The sequence below is a fragment of the Bolinopsis microptera genome, chromosome 5 (assembly GCF_026151205.1).
Source record: "Bolinopsis microptera isolate Bmic1 chromosome 5, MBARI_Bmic_1.0, whole genome shotgun sequence".
Taxonomy (NCBI): Eukaryota; Metazoa; Ctenophora; class Tentaculata; order Lobata; family Bolinopsidae; genus Bolinopsis; species Bolinopsis microptera.
The window spans coordinates 19,823,837-19,843,460 of record NC_087076.1 but is presented as its reverse complement, the minus strand read 5'-3'; the positions used below and the strand labels follow the sequence as shown (position 1 = coordinate 19,843,460).

At 45.4% G+C, this 19,624-nt stretch overlaps 3 protein-coding genes across 3 annotated transcripts; 2 read left to right on the top strand and 1 right to left on the bottom strand.

Moving 5' to 3' along the window:
- Positions 1-1,919: 1,919 nt before the first annotated feature.
- On the bottom strand, positions 1,920-4,726 carry LOC134815536 (uncharacterized). The gene is made up of 6 exons (XM_063824075.1): positions 4,663-4,726; positions 4,071-4,160; positions 3,710-3,859; positions 3,333-3,476; positions 3,159-3,220; positions 1,920-2,900 (listed from the first exon to the last, which is right to left on the bottom strand). Exons 1-6 carry the CDS (start codon positions 4,724-4,726, stop codon positions 1,920-1,922), a joined length of 1,491 nt encoding a protein of 496 aa, XP_063680145.1.
- Positions 4,727-10,819: 6,093 nt separating this feature from the next.
- Positions 10,820-13,508, top strand: LOC134815535 (WAG22 antigen-like). The gene is made up of 2 exons (XM_063824074.1): positions 10,820-13,415; positions 13,501-13,508. The coding sequence occupies exons 1-2, from the start codon at positions 10,820-10,822 to the stop codon at positions 13,506-13,508; spliced, it is 2,604 nt and encodes an 867-aa protein (XP_063680144.1).
- A 305-nt stretch (positions 13,509-13,813) lies between these two features.
- On the top strand, positions 13,814-19,514 carry LOC134815533 (uncharacterized PE-PGRS family protein PE_PGRS54-like). Its single transcript, XM_063824073.1, has 2 exons — positions 13,814-19,421; positions 19,507-19,514. Exons 1-2 carry the CDS (start codon positions 13,814-13,816, stop codon positions 19,512-19,514), a joined length of 5,616 nt encoding a protein of 1,871 aa, XP_063680143.1.
- The last annotated feature ends 110 nt before the right edge of the window (positions 19,515-19,624 follow it).

The following is a 19,624-nucleotide window of genomic DNA, read 5'->3' as shown; positions in this document are numbered from 1 at the left end:
CTCTTGCAGGTACCACCCGTATTCACACTCAGACCTGAGTTTAGTCATTTTCCGATACGAGATTGGGGACGGGTTCTATAAACAAACAAACAAACAAACATTTATTTTCAGTATTATAATATTCATAAATAATCTCAGTTTGTAAATAGTTCAGGTGCATTTGTCATTTGAGAAAGCTCGTTGTCATTTCCTGTCATGACTCTCCGTTATCCTGAAATATTGTGCATTAATTATTATTTCAGTAACTCTTAGTAACTCTAAGTAACTGTTCTGTTGATTTGAAGCAAAGATAAGATTGAATAATCGATTTGAAATTTCTTAATAGATTTATAATTTTTGATTGGGAAGTCATGGATCTCAACTAACTTTCCTGCCTTTTTTACGATATGTTTTAAACCTTAATTCAAGCTTTAAAAGATTATTGCTTCGTTCCCCAGCTGTTTAACTCTCACTTGTTGTTTCGTAATAGTTCGCTGTCTCAGCTCAAAATTGTAATCAATGACTAATTATGAATACCTTATCGGACTTTATTTAAACGGACATTTAATTTGATGTTGGAGGCCCAAGCGTTCATTTTAATATCCGTTCAAATAAAGTCCGACAAGGTAGTTGAATACATTAAATGGATGCCTTTGAGGATGCCTTTGAGCGTTCATTTTAATGTCTGTTCAAAATGATGTGTTCACGGTTAAATAACGTCCGATAAGGCATACGTCAAAATAGCTGCAATCAATTTCTTGTTTGTAAAGCATTGTCAGTATAACTTTAAGTAAATATTTTAAAATGGAAAACAACTTTAATCATGGACGCGAAAAGCTTGCTGCTAAAATCTAAATCACTAGAATTACAGTTAAGCTCTCAATTTGGGGGCCAGCTTTTCTATTCGCAGCTGTGCTGTGGTTTGTAAAATGTAAAAAAAAAATGTAAAAAATATTCCAACCATTCCCTATGATTTAGAGGAACATTCTTTACATTTCTGTTATTTTTAAAACACAAATCTGACTTAATTCTTAACATTAATATTCGAGACCTATCGTGGAGCAGTCTGGAGATCCGCCAGAGAATTTTATATCTCCGTCCCAACAGGCCGCTTGTTTGAACTTGAAGTATTGTTGCGGGCATTGGTAAGTTATTTCCGTTCCATGCTCAGCCGGTAACTGATCCTTTGTCACTGTGATCTCTAAATTAGGGTCGACGGTCTTGCACGTGGCTGAATCATTGATTGGTTATTATTTTTTTTCTGCTTTCTTGAGTTAATTCGTACTTTTTAGAGTTATTAAAGCTGAAAATGTAAAATTTATAAATACATAATATATACTATATAGGCATAACAGATTATGCGCAACAAGAGTTCAGTTGGAAAGTGTTGAGTTAAGAAACAACTCCTCACCTTCTTTCCTTGTTACCACCATCTCGGCCACACCAAAGATATCATTATCACCGTTATTATTCACTAACTTCACCCTGTTTCCATATATGCAGCTGGATATAGAAGGAAGGTTTCCGGAAGTTGCTCCGTCTGAGCGCACTGTGACTGTGTTGAAGCTGCAGTATTTACCTTCACAGGTACTACAGTCTGTATCAGAGCAGGTCCAGGTGATGAAAGGACTACCACTACTTCCAATCCATATCACTTGGTCAACACAGTGTACCTGGTCAAGAGTTAACTCTAACCAGGTCATACTGTCAGAACCAGGAGTTGCTGCGGCTATTGTCTTCAGGTCCAGATCTATGGCATTACTAGCAGCATACGTCTCCTCGTTACTATCTACAGTTTGGGAGCTCTCAGCACTTATTGGTGTTATCTCTTTTAGTTGTAGCTGAAATAGTATATCGAATAAGTATTGTTTATTGTGCTACATCACCATTCATAGCAGCCAATTTCTTTTGCGATCACAAAATGTTTAACAATCAGCCTTTTACTGTGTCTTACCTTGTTTCTCAATGATAGCTATCTCCGACACCATGAATTGTTGGTCACTCCTCTGTCGTAACTTCACCCTGTTCCCGTGTTTACAGCCGGCTGATACAGCAGCAGCGGTATCGACGGTGAATACTGTGAGAATGCACTTGTTGCAGAAGTAATAACCCTCACAAATACACCCTGATGGGGAGCAGGTCCAGGTGAGATAGGTACTACCATCTTTGTGGAACCGTTCTATCCGTCGGATACAGTGCACTTCATCTAGTTTCAACTCGATCCAAGATTCACCGTCAAAATTCGCCACTGGTTTAGCCCAGGTTTCGAAGATCAGGTCAAAAGCGTATTTAGCAGCAAACTTTTCCTCGTTCGCCCCATAAGTGTGGGAGTTTTCAGCACTTAACGGAGTTATCTCACCAATCAGTTTCTCCCTGACCTTCTTACAATCTTTGACTCTTGATGATCCCAGCAAGGACTTTGTTCCCTTTGGACATTTCAGACAATTAGCACCGTCCTTGTAGTAGTTTTCTTGGCATCTGCAATCCCCCGCATTGTTAGATCCTACCTCTGAAGAGGAATTCGGAGGACAGCTCGAACATTTCCCTTTCTTTATCTTATAGTGGTCTGCTGGACATTTGCACTGAGCGACTGAAGTTGCTCCTCGGTCCGAGAAACCGTTGGATGGACATGCCTCACAATTAACTGCCTTAGTGTACACTCTGTAAAAGTTTTCGTTGCAAACACAGTCCGTTAGTTCATCAGATCCGGACGGAGAAGTGCTCTGACCCGGACATGCTTTACAGTTTATTCCGTCAGTTCCGTAATAGTTATCCGGACATGGCACACAGCTGGTCGGAGAGTCGTTCCTTTGGCCAGTTGGGCAGGTGATTGTGGTCTGGTCATCTGATCCGTCACTTGATCCGCCAGTTGTTGCTACTATCGAAGTGAAGACTAGGGCGTTGTTTGTTTGCAGTTCCAACTGAAGGAATGATAAGTTGTGAGACTGCAGGGATGTTTTTAGTTAACAAGACAAATGATCGGTTGTCCACGTGACGTATTATCTCGGGATTGGTAAAGTGAGTGATCACCCAGATAAAACCGTACTCCTTTGGCCGTTACGATGTATGTACAATGTACATGATCAATGATCTTTCAGAATTTGAAATTTAATGCAGAATTTAGTGAACCATCATATAAATGATTAATTTAGTGTACCAAGATAAAAGTTTAGATTTACCATTAATTTTGCATCCTCCCACACAGAGAATGACGACGAAAAGAATCCATTAGGTTTCGTTACTGAAATTATCATCATTAGAAGCAGTAAGAATACACACCAATAGATGATAATACATACTTCTAAATAATAAACAGTATTCGTCGGAAGTTTAATTGATTGTGTAAGACATACGTGTAAATCTTGTTTCTCCTGATTTCAGACTGAATCTCAATCCTCCGGATTTCTTAACGTCCATTGTTAATTCAAAATCATCGCCTTCTTTGAAATTGTAATCGTAATTTTGTCCACTTTTCCTGAAGTTTGTCCTTTTACCACCTGAAGATAACGTGTTTATTGTGGTGTTATGGACAGGGTGTAATAGTAAAATTATATACGAGTAGTTTATTGGAGTTACTCAGATTATCTGAGCAACTCCAAACTTTTACTAAAACAACTTTGTAGTTAGTTTAATTAATAACCACCCTGTACTTCAGACAGTATTTCTATGTTCACACGTGCTGATCACTACACTGACAGTACTAAACAGTACTTAATGAGTAACTACTCACCCTCTTTACGGGGAGTGTAGGCCCAAACACCAATCTGGTGCCGCTGTATTGCTATCTCGTAAGCTCTGTTATTATCATCGTTAAACGAGCCATCATCTAGAGTTAGTCCTATAAACAATGTTGTGTTTCCTTCGATCGATTTAAACTTTCCTGAAAAATAGAGTTTTAGAGTTGTAATATCAATAGAATTACTATTAGTGACTAATAATCAAGAATTAGAAACTATTAAGAAGAAAGTGCCTATATTTAATTAAGATCAGTGTCCACTAATCACTATCCATGGAAATTTGTCAGCTCGTATTGAAATCATCTAATAAAGTAATAAGCTAAATATAATGTCACTGTATTCACTATATCGTACCATTGAAAACAAATGTGGATGTTTCCTCGTACATTTCTAATGCTTCAAATCTTTGAACAGTGTTCTGTTCCACTGGAGTAACGTCAAAAACTGGAATGAAAATTAGCTTACATAACTAACTCAAAGTTAGTAAATATCGGCTAACAGTCGATACAATAATAGAGTAAAACATCGAACCCTGGACCAAAAAAACCCTGAACCAATTTATCACCGTTGCACACAAAATTTCGGATTGTCATGCTTGTCGACTATACAATTACACTGAGCTTCAAATTTCGGACCAACTTATTTCCGGCAATTTTGATTGTTACAGTATTGATTTGGTCCGGGGTTTGAAGTTTCACGGTTGAGAAAACGGGAGTTGATCTACATTCTACCGTCGGATCTACCTGTTATTTCGAATGGTGTGTTACTATTGGTTAATGAACAGCGCCAAGATAAGGTGTAAGGGACGACTTTTCAAACAAAAGGAAATTGTATCTATTTAAATTACCTGTCTCAAATGCAAAATGATAAAATTTAATTGGTTTATTAAATAATAGTTTAATTAAACAATTGTTTAATTAAGCAACATTCAATGTTAACAACTAACTTGTAACAGATGCATGTGCAGCATTTCCAATCAGAGTCGTTAACATCCACAGCAAGAATATCATTCTCTTAGAAATATGTGTTCGATGAATATTTGTTTGAGCAAATATACAAATAATTATTTGTATAATTATCATTATTTAAAGTTCTCTTACTAACTTGAAACAGTCAAAACTTTTCTGTTTCAGCAACAACCCAACCGTTATAAACTATTTAGGGTACTCACAAATGAAAATTTAAGTGGAAATTAGAGAAGTGAACGTTTTTGATAATGTTATTTTTGATAATTTCTTAGCAAGTTAGCATCATACAATTTCAAATAAATCTTTCAAACTGTTCAAACTCGAGGCTTTCGGTGAAAACCTGGATGAATTAAAAGTACTGTTATAGCAAATCTACGACTACAGCAAAACTTCCCTTCAAAGTAAAAAACAATATTCATTACTCCTTCTATTTAAGTCTCCTCCCCACCCAATAATTTTCTCTTCATGTAATAATATTTTGATGGATCAGTCTTAATGAACTCCTTCATCATTTCCACTAACTTCTGAAACCGTTCCTCACTTGATCTGTCTGGGGCTATCAATACACCTTTATAACGATCTACGCTCCTTACACTACTGCTCTGTTGTAGGATTGTGTGTACTGTTTGGGGGCTGGTGAGCGTTACTTTGACAGGCCTGGTAGAGGCTTTATTATCTCCTCTATCCATCCTGATACAGTCCAGTATTCTTGGCTTTTCGCCAACAGACTTTAACACATCAGAAACTTTTGATTCCAAATCTTCATTATTTTCTTCAGTTAGTCCAAAAACTATCAAGTTCTTGCTCCTGTCTTCTTCCTTAGACACTGATTTATTCCCTGTTTTGATGTTTCCTTTTGCAACATCACCATCAGATTTCTTACAGCTCTTTTTGCTTTTAGCAATGTTGCAGTGGCCCCTCATTTCATTCTGAACAATTGAGGAAATTTCCTGCAAATTCTGATCCTGCTTTTCGATAACAATATTTTGTAGGCTGATGATGCTAAACTTATCGTTAATTGTCTGATCCAGTAGGGTTTCCATTGTTGCTTCTGCAAGGAACAGAGCCTGTCGAGCCCTCACCATAACATCAACGCTATCTTCGAGCCAAGTTGTCAATTCTTCCTTCTTAATTGTTGGTTTCATCATTTTATCAGCTTTCAGCTCTGACACACTGCTGCAACCAGTAGCCCGGAGAATGTTTTTGAATAAGGACTCATATTCATCATCTAGATCGGAGAAGTAGTCGTCAAGAGCAGCTAGAGCTTCCTCCATCTCCTTCATTGAACTCATGTAGTGATAGAGTACACCAAGCCTGTACAATTAGAAGCAGGCTCAGTTACTGAATTAAATTAGAATAATCTTCTACCTCAAATTCTGCTTACTGATAAAATGGCAATCAATCTTCAACGTGGATTTACGCGGTCTACAATACACTAATACAGTAAAACCTCGATTTTCCGAGGAGTCTGGGGGAAAAGAAACAGCCGCAGTATATTAAGGGGTTATGATATTTCACATTAACTATGTTAATTCTTTATTTTGGGAAGGGAATGGTCAGTGGTCACGACAAATTAGGTTTTGCTGTAAATTGGGGCACGATAAGTCGGGGTTTCACTGTATGCGGGCTCACCTTCATCTGCGGGGAAACAAACAAAAGGTGTTCCAGTGAGAGTGTGGATCATCACCGAGAACAATCATTAGGACTGTGAGAGCATGAGGGGGGATTACAAAGCTCTGTTTTATTGTGCTCACTAATGCTAACTCCTCCTCATTTTCCTTCTCATTGTTTCCTGACGATTATGTGATGGAGAAGGCAGCCGAGAATCTTGGAGTGTACTAGCCCGTGGATGTGTTAATGTCAATACACTAGGGGTATGGATCGCTTTCAAAGCCTAATGGCGTGCGTTTGTTATACGAGGGACTAAGAAAATAGCTCCATATTTACTACTTTACTCTAACAACACGAATCATGTAACCATGATCATAGTAACATGGTGCAATGGAAGCCCCCTCTCACGAGTGTAATGTCATGAAGCTAATGCCACTATGTTCATGTAGATAATGTAGATAAGGTAGATACTGACTGCGGTCAGTGGTGGGTTCAAACGCTTAAATTTATTCAAGAGTTGCTAACATATCTACGGAGATCATGGTGATTAGAAAGCCGACCTCTTATTGATCATTGGACTGTCACAGTGTGTAACATGTGTTGACACCCCCCTCTTCCTAAGCAAATTAATTGACCACCAGACGTGGTCCCACATAATAATAACACAGAGATTTTGTCTAAAAATTTCAGTAAACTATTCCAAACTCGCTCTCCTTTGCTGGCTAACTAATGAAGGTCACGTGACCCTGGATTTAAGCTCCATTCTGCGTTTTTCACGCTATATAGTGACAAATATCAGCTGTCATTATAAAGTGCTTGTCATTATATAGTGTTGTCACTTTATATTGCGATTACCTTCTGAAACGTAACACAACATTAAACCAATTTCTCGAGAGTGATGTTATAAAGCTACTGATAAATGTGAAGGGTTTACAGTCGAGCAATTTCATGGTGACCACTGATGAGGCTGAAACATAATAGGACCGTTTAACATAACCAAATAAATGAACATCTGGTAAATTGTTCTGAAGCTGTGATAAAGGGAAACACACAACGTAAGGCTCGAAATTGTAAAACTACATCATTAGTAATTCTAACAGGCGTCAGAGTGTTGAGGATGATTCCAGGACAGTTCTTAATTTAGATTTTATTTCGGACAGTACTAGCAATAAGATTAGAAATTATGTAAAGCAGAACAATTTACCTATTAAAGTAAACTTTAAACCTACTTCGAAATTGAGAAATATTTTATGTAGTAACAGACCGTATGATAAACGTGTGTGCAGTATTAATTCATGTAAAATTTGTCCTTTGATAGTTTGTAATAAAGATTGTGAAGTGAAGAATGTTGTATATAAGATTAAGTGTAAATTATGTGACCAGCTGTACGTTGGAGAAACCAGTAGGAAAGTACATGCTCGTGTAGGAGAACACTTACGTTACGCTACCTACCCTGCTACCCCTTCTAATGTTAGTCAAGCTTTTGCCATACATTATTCGAGCTGTCATGAGGGGTTAAATCCCAGTTTAGAAGTAGATATTTTAAGAATTGAACCCAATACTGTCAGAAGAAAGATTTTTGAAGCGATGTTTATTATTAATCTGAACCCTACAATTAACAAGAGAGAAGAACTGGATACTATTAAACGTTTTATCATAGCTAGTACTGAAGAATTTTAGATATTCATTCCCTTTTTATTGCATACAGTTTAAGTTTTCTAGCAGTAGTAAGTTTTAATGTTTTTTCACATCTCACTCACAATCAGTAACCACTCACTATATTTTCACTCACATTGTGTATACACCATCTCACATGTATTGTATCTTTTACCTTATCATCTGTTATCACTTACATCTTAAATCATCTGTTATCACTGTACATGTCATTCCATCACACGATCACAATCACGTACTCGCTGTTTAGTGGATGTTTTAAGTTTATTGAATAGCAGATCGAGTAGTGTTGTATATATATAGATTTTGATTCTAATTTTAGTCGAGTATTTGAACAATTTGTTGTCGTTTAGCCATTTTTGATTAATAAATTTTATGAGACAGTTTTCTCACATATTTACCAATTTTGTCAGCATGAATAAGAAGTTGTTACTTTGAAACGTCGTTTATCCTAACAGTGCAATATCATTTGTCGCAAATCAGAATAATCAGAAACTATTTGGAAAAACCCAAAAACTGTCTACATCATTAGAGCCTGTAAAAACATTTAACTTTAAGATAAGCACTTTATCAAGTAAAATTCATATAATATAACCATCAGCTGTTATAACTGGTTGTTTCTAAAATATGTCTCTATGCGAGCACCTTTCAATGTGCTCCGCATGTTGACTCAAAAACTTATTAGAGAGCTTATTTATTAATTTGGAATTTATTAATTTGGAAAATGAAATCCACGTGGTTCAGAATCCAGAAAAACTAATAATTAAGTTAACAATATAACTCAAGTCTTGTAATTATATATAAAGTATATATACTTTACAGTCACTACTCTTGGTCTTGAAATGGCGGTTCTGTCGTTTCTGTAAAACTGAGAGCATTTTCCTGAACTTGGTCATAGTTTAGCCGTCAGTCATATGCCCAATCTCTGTACCAGGGGAACACCAGACAAATGTTAGTTTGAAGGTGGAAGTAGCCTCCTTGGTGCTATGATAAAATAGGAATTAAAATGTCAAAATTTTACCATTAATCTACCGTCTCCGTTTAATTTTGCACCCTTATTGGTCCTCTATCCATTATTTTCGTGGCTGGCTAGCTTATCCTAAATTCATTCGTAAACCACACAAATCTATCTACTGGTCCTGATTGATTGAACTATTAATAAGCTAACCAAGAGACTAGATTTATCGGTAAGTATAATACACATATAATTATAAGCCACTAAGATATTGGCTATTTCTTCTTTATGAGCACCCGGAAATGACAATTTTAGAAATCACTCATTCAAAATAATGATAGGGGTCACTAGCAGTAGTCACGTGACGATAAATTACACACACTATGCTTATACTTATTAACTGTCTACATTATATCACCAATACCCTTAGATAGAATTAATTGCTCAATAACTGCATTACTGTTAACTTACGGTTAACTTATCTTGAATTCTTGTTAAATTAGTGATTTTGAAATGGTCTGTGGAAGTGGATCACCGAGTATGTTCCTTTTGATATATTTAAATAATGAATTATTGACACTCCTCCTTTCAGAGTCAGTCGAAGTTCTTTTGATAACCAGTGCGACTGTGGTCTATGATATATCTTAGTATTTTGATGACCCTCTAGACGAAACAAATCTTAGACATTTTATTTTACATCTCGATTTTCAGGTCTCGGGGCCCCCGCGATTCAAGCAGGAATTGATTTGAGCAACTACACTGCTATCCCAGCTACTTCCGTCTTCTCGAGCAATGGTGTCCTTAAACGAGAGTATAAATCAGTCATTAATGTGAGCATTTCTCCTTGTTATCGTTAATAATAATATAACACATTATTTAACACGTTAATGTAACACAAAACCTTTGCATTCAATGTTATTTCTGCCATTCAAATTTCTGATTGTTTCTGAATAGACTCAGTGAAGACAAATTCTGATGGAAATAAATAGCTGAATAACGTATCGAAATTTCTACGTCATACTCATATTCTGAAATAGTGTTAATTCAATTATAACACTTACGGGATCTTGAAGCTTGTTCCTATTATAAGAAGTTTGTTTAAACATGCCAGAAAACATTTAAACATCTATTTGCAGGTGGCACTGATCCTCTTCCCAAATGGAAAGAACAAGCCCCTGGCCCGTAGACAATCACGAGCTTCTCTTTCTGGATCTAGAATCTTGTTCCCGAGTCCTGCTTTCAACTTTAATGGAATTATCATCCAGCCTGACCTCAGATATCTTGTCAAACTGCCGACTGGAAGTTCTCCTGTTGTACCGGGATCTGCTATTGCTCAAAACCCAAGCAACCCATCAACTGTAATAGTTACATTCAGAGGATCTTCGTATCCAGTGTCCAGTTTACAACTTGTACAACCAAAACTTGGCCCAGGATCTCCCAGATCTCCAGGTGGAATTCCTGGATCTCCAGGGTCTCCAGGAGGAATTCCTGGATCCCCAGGGTCTCCGGGTGGTTTCCCTGGATCCCCAGGGTCTCCGGGTACTTTCCCTGGATCTCAAGCAGGAGTGCCACGAGGGCCAGCCAGTCCAGGGAGACAACCAGGATTCCCGGGTAGTCCATCCGGTCCAGGAGGACGTCATGGTGTACCAGGTAGTCCATCTGGTCCAGTCAGACGTCATGGTGTACCAGGTAGTCCATCTGGTCCAGGAGGTAGACCAGGATTCCCGGGTAGTTCATCTGGTCCAGGAGAACGTCATGGTGTACCAGGTAGTCCATCTGGTCCAGGAGGACGTCATGGTGTACCAGGTAGTCCATCTGGTCCAGAAGTACGTCATGGTGTACCAGGTAGTCCATCTAATCTAGGAGGACATCATGGTGTACCAGGTGGTGGATTCATGTTCAACGGAATCCTCATTTCCGCCGGAGGTTCTTACAGTGTAACTCTTCCTAGTGGTGCCACTGTTATCGTCTCTGGAGCTGCCATCTCACCAAACCCAAGCAATCCAGGAAGTGTCCTAGTTGCATATGGTGGATCAGTGCACGTCGTATTTGTTGTTTCTGCTGCTGGAGGTGCTGGACCTTCATCCGGTCCTTCTGGAGCTGGACTTATTTCACCATCTGGAGGTGCCGGTGGACTATACGGTCCTGGTGCTGGTGGTGCTGGAGGTGCCGGTCAATACGGTGCTGGTTCTGGTGCAGGAGTTGGTCCCTCTATCGACATTGATATTTACTCCGGAGGTGCTGGAGGCGCTGGAGCAGGTATGTATGGCTCTGGTGCAGGAGGTGCTGGTGCTGCTGGAGGTGCAGCTCCTACTGCAGGTGGTGCTGGCTTCAATTTCAACGGAATCCGCATTCAGGCCGGAGGTTCTTACAGTGTAACTCTACCTAGTGGTGCCACTGTTATCGTCTCTGGAGCTGCCATCTCACCAAACCCAAGCAATCCAGGAAGTGTCCTAGTTGCATATGGTGGATCAGTGCACGTCGTATTTGTTGTTTCTGCTGCTGGAGGTGCTGGACCTTCATCCGGTCCTTCTGGAGCTGGACTTATTTCACCATCTGGTGGTGCCGGTGGACTGTACGGTCCTGGTGCTGGTGGTGCTGGAGGTGCCGGTCAATACGGTGCTGGTTCTGGTGCAGGAGTTGGTCCCTCTATCGACATTGATATTTACTCCGGAGGTGCTGGAGGCGCTGGAGCAGGTATGTATGGCTCTGGTGCAGGAGGTGCTGGCGCTGCTGGTGGTGCCGGAGGTGCTGGTGGATTCATGTTCAACGGAATCCTCATTTCCGCCGGAGGTTCTTACAGTGTAACTCTACCTAGTGGTGCCACTGTTATCGTCTCTGGAGCTGCCATCTCACCAAACCCAAGCAATCCAGGAAGTGTCCTAGTTGCATATGGTGGATCAGTGCACGTCGTATTTGTTGTTTCTGCTGCTGGAGGTGCTGGACCTTCATCCGGTCCTTCTGGAGCTGGACTTATTTCACCATCTGGTGGTGCCGGTGGACTGTACGGTCCTGGTGCTGGTGGTGCTGGAGGTGCCGGTCAATACGGTGCTGGTTCTGGTGCAGGAGTTGGTCCCTCTATCGACATTGATATTTACTCCGGAGGTGCTGGAGGTGCTGGAGCAGGTATGTATGGCTCTGGTGCAGGAGGTGCTGGCGCTGCTGGTGGTGCCGGAGGTGCTGGTGGATTCATGTTCAACGGAATCCTCATTTCCGCCGGAGGTTCTTACAGTGTAACTCTACCTAGTGGTGCCACTGTTATCGTCTCTGGAGCTGCCATCTCACCAAACCCAAGCAATCCAGGAAGTGTCCTAGTTGCATATGGTGGATCAGTGCACGTCGTATTTGTTGTTTCTGCTGCTGGAGGTGCTGGACCTTCATCCGGTCCTTCTGGAGCTGGACTTATTTCACCATCTGGTGGTGCCGGTGGACTGTACGGTCCTGGTGCTGGTGGTGCTGGACAATACGGTGCTGGTTCTGGTGCAGGAGTTGGTCCCTCTATCGACATTGATATTTACTCCGGAGGTGCTGGAGGCGCTGGAGCAGGTATGTATGACTCTGGTGCAGGAGGTGCTGGCGCTGCTTGTGGTGCTGGAGGTGCTGGTGGATTCATGTTCAACGGAATCCTCATTTCCGCCGGAGGTTCTTACAGTGTAACTCTACCTAGTGGTGCCACTGTTATCGTCTCTGGAGCTGCCATCTCACCAAACCCAAGCAATCCAGGAAGTGTCCTAGTTGCATTTGGTGGATCAGTGCACGTCGTATTTGTTGTTTCTGCTGCTGGAGGTGCTGGACCTTCATCCGGTCCTTCTGGAGCTGGACTTATTTCACCATCTGGTGGTGCCGGTGGACTGTACGGTCCTGGTGCTGGTGGTGCTGGAGGTGCCGGTCAATACGGTGCTGGTTCTGGTGCAGGAGTTGGTCCCTCTATCGACATTGATATTTACTCCGGAGGTGCTGGAGGCGCTGGAGCAGGTATGTATGACTCTGGTGCAGGAGGTGCTGGCGCTGCTTGTGGTGCTGGTGGATTCATGTTCAACGGAATCCTCATTTCCGCCGGAGGTTCTTACAGTGTAACTCTACCTAGTGGTGCCACTGTTATCGTCTCTGGAGCTGCCATCTCACCAAACCCAAGCAATCCAGGAAGTGTCCTAGTTGCATATGGTGGATCAGTGCACGTCGTATTTGTTGTTTCTGCTGCTGGAGGTGCTGGACCTTCATCCGGTCCTTCTGGAGCTGGACTTATTTCACCATCTGGTGGTGCCGGTGGACTGTACGGTCCTGGTGCTGGTGGTGCTGGAGGTGCCGGTCAATACGGTGCTGGTTCTGGTGCAGGAGTTGGTCCCTCTATCGACATTGATATTTACTCCGGAGGTGCTGGAGGCGCTGGAGCAGGTATGTATGGCTCTGGTGCAGGAGGTGCTGGCGCTGCTGGTGGTGCCGGAGGTGCTGGTGGATTCATGTTCAACGGAATCCTCATTTCCGCCGGAGGTTCTTACAGTGTAACTCTACCTAGTGGTGCCACTGTTATCGTCTCTGGAGCTGCCATCTCACCAAACCCAAGCAATCCAGGAAGTGTCCTAGTTGCATATGGTGGATCAGTGCACGTCGTATTTGTTGTTTCTGCTGCTGGAGGTGCTGGACCTTCATCCGGTCCTTCTGGAGCTGGACTTATTTCACCATCTGGTGGTGCCGGTGGACTGTACGGTCCTGGTGCTGGTGGTGCTGGAGGTGCCGGTCAATACGGTGCTGGTTCTGGTGCAGGAGTTGGTCCCTCTATCGACATTGATATTTACTCCGGAGGTGCTGGAGGCGCTGGAGCAGGTATGTATGGCTCTGGTGCAGGAGGTGCTGGCGCTGCTGGTGGTGCCGGAGGTGCTGGTGGATTCATGTTCAACGGAATCCTCATTTCCGCCGGAGGTTCTTACAGTGTAACTCTACCTAGTGGTGCCACTGTTATCGTCTCTGGAGCTGCCATCTCACCAAACCCAAGCAATCCAGGAAGTGTCCTAGTTGCATATGGTGGATCAGTGCACGTCGTATTTGTTGTTTCTGCTGCTGGAGGTGCTGGACCTTCATCCGGTCCTTCTGGAGCTGGACTTATTTCACCATCTGGTGGTGCCGGTGGACTGTACGGTCCTGGTGCTGGTGGTGCTGGAGGTGCCGGTCAATACGGTGCTGGTTCTGGTGCAGGAGTTGGTCCCTCTATCGACATTGATATTTACTCCGGAGGTGCTGGAGGCGCTGGAGCAGGTATGTATGGCTCTGGTGCAGGAGGTGCTGGCGCTGCTGGTGGTGCCGGAGGTGCTGGTGGATTCATGTTCAACGGAATCCTCATTTCCGCCGGAGGTTCTTACAGTGTAACTCTACCTAGTGGTGCCACTGTTATCGTCTCTGGAGCTGCCATCTCACCAAACCCAAGCAATCCAGGAAGTGTCCTAGTTGCATATGGTGGATCAGTGCACGTCGTATTTGTTGTTTCTGCTGCTGGAGGTGCTGGACCTTCATCCGGTCCTTCTGGAGCTGGACTTATTTCACCATCTGGTGGTGCCGGTGGACTGTACGGTCCTGGTGCTGGTGGTGCTGGAGGTGCCGGTCAATACGGTGCTGGTTCTGGTGCAGGAGTTGGTCCCTCTATCGACATTGATATTTACTCCGGAGGTGCTGGAGGCGCTGGAGCAGGTATGTATGGCTCTGGTGCAGGAGGTGCTGGCGCTGCTGGTGGTGCCGGAGGTGCTGGTGGATTCATGTTCAACGGAATCCTCATTTCCGCCGGAGGTTCTTACAGTGTAACTCTACCTAGTGGTGCCACTGTTATCGTCTCTGGAGCTGCCATCTCACCAAACCCAAGCAATCCAGGAAGTGTCCTAGTTGCATATGGTGGATCAGTGCACGTCGTATTTGTTGTTTCTGCTGCTGGAGGTGCTGGACCTTCATCCGGTCCTTCTGGAGCTGGACTTATTTCACCATCTGGTGGTGCCGGTGGACTGTACGGTCCTGGTGCTGGTGGTGCTGGAGGTGCCGGTCAATACGGTGCTGGTTCTGGTGCAGGAGTTGGTCCCTCTATCGACATTGATATTTACTCCGGAGGTGCTGGAGGCGCTGGAGCAGGTATGTATGGCTCTGGTGCAGGAGGTGCTGGCGCTGCTGGTGGTGCCGGAGGTGCTGGTGGATTCATGTTCAACGGAATCCTCATTTCTGCCAGAGGTTCTTACAGTGTAACTCTACCTAGTGGTGCCACTGTTATCGTCTCTGGAGCTGCCATCTCACCAAACCCAAGCAATCCAGGAAGTGTCCTAGTTGCATATGGTGGATCAGTGCACGTCGTATTTGTTGTTTCTGCTGCTGGAGGTGCTGGACCTTCATCCGGTCCTTCTGGAGCTGGACTTATTTCACCATCTGGTGGTGCCGGTGGACTGTACGGTCCTGGTGCTGGTGGTGCTGGAGGTGCCGGTCAATACGGTGCTGGTTCTGGTGCAGGAGTTGGTCCCTCTATCGACATTGATATTTACTCCGGAGGTGCTGGAGGCGCTGGAGCAGGTATGTATGGCTCTGGTGCAGGAGGTGCTGGCGCTGCTGGTGGTGCCGGAGGTGCTGGTGGATTCATGTTCAACGGAATCCTCATTTCCGCCGGAGGTTCTTACAGTGTAACTCTACCTAGTGGTGCCACTGTTATCGTCTCTGGAGCTGCCATCTCACCAAACCCAAGCAATCCAGGAAGTGTCCTAGTTGCATATGGTGGATCAGTGCACGTCGTATTTGTTGTTTCTGCTGCTGGAGGTGCTGGACCTTCATCCGGTCCTTCTGGAGCTGGACTTATTTCACCATCTGGTGGTGCCGGTGGACTGTACGGTCCTGGTGTTGGTGGTGCTGGAGGTGCCGGTCAATACGGTGCTGGTTCTGGTGCAGGAGTTGGTCCCTCTATCGACATTGATATTTACTCCGGAGGTGCTGGAGGTGCTGGAGCAGGTATGTATGGCTCTGGTGCAGGAGGTGCTGGCGCTGCTGGTGGTGCCGGAGGTGCTGGTGGATTCATGTTCAACGGAATCCTCATTTCCGCCGGAGGTTCTTACAGTGTAACTCTACCTAGTGGTGCCACTGTTATCGTCTCTGGAGCTGCCATCTCACCAAACCCAAGCAATCCAGGAAGTGTCCTAGTTGCATATGGTGGATCAGTGCACGTCGTATTTGTTGTTTCTGCTGCTGGAGGTGCTGGACCTTCATCCGGTCCTTCTGGAGCTGGACTTATTTCACCATCTGGTGGTGCCGGTGGACTGTACGGTCCTGGTGCTGGTGGTGCTGGAGGTGCCGGTCAATACGGTGCTGGTTCTGGTGCAGGAGTTGGTCCCTCTATCGACATTGATATTTACTCCGGAGGTGCTGGAGGCGCTGGAGCAGGTATGTATGGCTCTGGTGCAGGAGGTGCTGGCGCTGCTGGTGGTGCCGGAGGTGCTGGTGGATTCATGTTCAACGGAATCCTCATTTCCGCCGGAGGTTCTTACAGTGTAACTCTACCTAGTGGTGCCACTGTTATCGTCTCTGGAGCTGCCATCTCACCAAACCCAAGCAATCCAGGAAGTGTCCTAGTTGCATATGGTGGATCAGTGCACGTCGTATTTGTTGTTTCTGCTGCTGGAGGTGCTGGACCTTCATCCGGTCCTTCTGGAGCTGGACTTATTTCACCATCTGGTGGTGCCGGTGGACTGTACGGTCCTGGTGCTGGTGGTGCTGGAGGTGCCGGTCAATACGGTGCTGGTTCTGGTGCAGGAGTTGGTCCCTCTATCGACATTGATATTTACTCCGGAGGTGCTGGAGGCGCTGGAGCAGGTATGTATGGCTCTGGTGCAGGAGGTGCTGGCGCTGCTGGTGGTGCCGGAGGTGCTGGTGGATTCATGTTCAACGGAATCCTCATTTCTGCCGGAGGTTCTTACAGTGTAACTCTACCTAGTGGTGCCACTGTTATCGTCTCTGGAGCTGCCATCTCACCAAACCCAAGCAATCCAGGAAGTGTCCTAGTTGCATATGGTGGATCAGTGCACGTCGTATTTGTTGTTTCTGCTGCTGGAGGTGCTGGACCTTCATCCGGTCCTTCTGGAGCTGGACTTATTTCACCATCTGGTGGTGCCGGTGGACTGTACGGTCCTGGTGCTGGTGGTGCTGGAGGTGCCGGTCAATACGGTGCTGGTTCTGGTGCAGGAGTTGGTCCCTCTATCGACATTGATATTTACTCCGGAGGTGCTGGAGGCGCTGGAGCAGGTATGTATGGCTCTGGTGCAGGAGGTGCTGGCGCTGCTGGTGGTGCCGGAGGTGCTGGTGGATTCATGTTCAACGGAATCCTCATTTCCGCCGGAGGTTCTTACAGTGTAACTCTACCTAGTGGTGCCACTGTTATCGTCTCTGGAGCTGCCATCTCACCAAACCCAAGCAATCCAGGAAGTGTCCTAGTTGCATATGGTGGATCAGTGCACGTCGTATTTGTTGTTTCTGCTGCTGGAGGTGCTGGACCTTCATCCGGTCCTTCTGGAGCTGGACTTATTTCACCATCTGGTGGTGCCGGTGGACTGTACGGTCCTGGTGCTGGTGGTGCTGGAGGTGCCGGTCAATACGGTGCTGGTTCTGGTGCAGGAGTTGGTCCCTCTATCGACATTGATATTTACTCCGGAGGTGCTGGAGGCGCTGGAGCAGGTATGTATGGCTCTGGTGCAGGAGGTGCTGGCGCTGCTGGTGGTGCCGGAGGTGCTGGTGGATTCATGTTCAACGGAATCCTCATTTCCGCCGGAGGTTCTTACAGTGTAACTCTACCTAGTGGTGCCACTGTTATCGTCTCTGGAGCTGCCATCTCACCAAACCCAAGCAATCCAGGAAGTGTCCTAGTTGCATATGGTGGATCAGTGCACGTCGTATTTGTTGTTTCTGCTGCTGGAGGTGCTGGACCTTCATCCGGTCCTTCTGGAGCTGGACTTATTTCACCATCTGGTGGTGCCGGTGGACTGTACGGTCCTGGTGCTGGTGGTGCTGGAGGTGCCGGTCAATACGGTGCTGGTTCTGGTGCAGGAGTTGGTCCCTCTATCGACATTGATATTTACTCCGGAGGTGCTGGAGGCGCTGGAGCAGGTATGTATGGCTCTGGTGCAGGAGGTGCTGGCGCTGCTGGTGGTGCCGGAGGTGCTGGTGGATTCATGTTCAACGGAATCCTCATTTCCGCCGGAGGTTCTTACAGTGTAACTCTACCTAGTGGTGCCACTGTTATCGTCTCTGGAGCTGCCATCTCACCAAACCCAAGCAATCCAGGAAGTGTCCTAGTTGCATATGGTGGATCAGTGCACGTCGTATTTGTTGTTTCTGCTGCTGGAGGTGCTGGACCTTCATCCGGTCCTTCTGGAGCTGGACTTATTTCACCATCTGGTGGTGCCGGTGGACTGTACGGTCCTGGTGCTGGTGGTGCTGGAGGTGCCGGTCAATACGGTGCTGGTTCTGGTGCAGGAGTTGGTCCCTCTATCGACATTGATATTTACTCCGGAGGTGCTGGAGGCGCTGGAGCAGGTATGTATGGCTCTGGTGCAGGAGGTGCTGGCGCTGCTGGTGGTGCCGGAGGTGCTGGTGGATTCATGTTCAACGGAATCCTCATTTCCGCCGGAGGTTCTTACAGTGTAACTCTACCTAGTGGTGCCACTGTTATCGTCTCTGGAGCTGCCATCTCACCAAACCCAAGCAATCCAGGAAGTGTCCTAGTTGCATATGGTGGATCAGTGCACGTCGTATTTGTTGTTTCTGCTGCTGGAGGTGCTGGACCTTCATCCGGTCCTTCTGGAGCTGGACTTATTTCACCATCTGGTGGTGCCGGTGGACTGTACGGTCCTGGTGCTGGTGGTGCTGGAGGTGCCGGTCAATACGGTGCTGGTTCTGGTGCAGGAGTTGGTCCCTCTATCGACATTGATATTTACTCCGGAGGTGCTGGAGGCGCTGGAGCAGGTATGTATGGCTCTGGTGCAGGAGGTGCTGGCGCTGCTGGTGGTGCCGGAGGTGCTGGTGGATTCATGTTCAACGGAATCCTCATTTCCGCCGGAGGTTCTTACAGTGTAACTCTACCTAGTGGTGCCACTGTTATCGTCTCTGGAGCTGCCATCTCACCAAACCCAAGCAATCCAGGAAGTGTCCTAGTTGCATATGGTGGATCAGTGCACGTCGTATTTGTTGTTTCTGCTGCTGGAGGTGCTGGACCTTCATCCGGTCCTTCTGGAGCTGGACTTATTTCACCATCTGGTGGTGCCGGTGGACTGTACGGTCCTGGTGCTGGTGGTGCTGGAGGTGCCGGTCAATACGGTGCTGGTTCTGGTGCAGGAGTTGGTCCCTCTATCGACATTGATATTTACTCCGGAGGTGCTGGAGGCGCTGGAGCAGGTATGTATGGCTCTGGTGCAGGAGGTGCTGGCGCTGCTGGTGGTGCCGGAGGTGCTGGTGGATTCATGTTCAACGGAATCCTCATTTCCGCCGGAGGTTCTTACAGTGTAACTCTACCTAGTGGTGCCACTGTTATCGTCTCTGGAGCTGCCATCTCACCAAACCCAAGCAATCCAGGAAGTGTCCTAGTTGCATATGGTGGATCAGTGCACGTCGTATTTGTTGTTTCTGCTGCTGGAGGTGCTGGACCTTCATCCGGTCCTTCTGGAGCTGGACTTATTTCACCATCTGGTGGTGCC

Coding starts and splice junctions, on each gene's coding strand:
- LOC134815535 (XM_063824074.1), top strand. CDS start 10,820: ATGTTCAACGGAATCCTCATTTCCGCCGGAGGTTCTTACAGTGTAACT.
- LOC134815533 (XM_063824073.1), top strand. CDS start 13,814: ATGTTCAACGGAATCCTCATTTCCGCCGGAGGTTCTTACAGTGTAACT.
- LOC134815536 (XM_063824075.1), bottom strand. CDS start 4,726: ATGATATTCTTGCTGTGGATGTTAACGACTCTGATTGGAAATGCTGCA. Junction 4,161..4,662: donor TGCACATGCATCTGTTACAA/GTTAGTTGTTAA, acceptor TTTTCATTCCAG/TTTTTGACGTTACTCCAGTG. Junction 3,221..3,332: donor AGGAGAAACAAGATTTACAC/GTATGTCTTACA, acceptor TGATAATTTCAG/TAACGAAACCTAATGGATTC.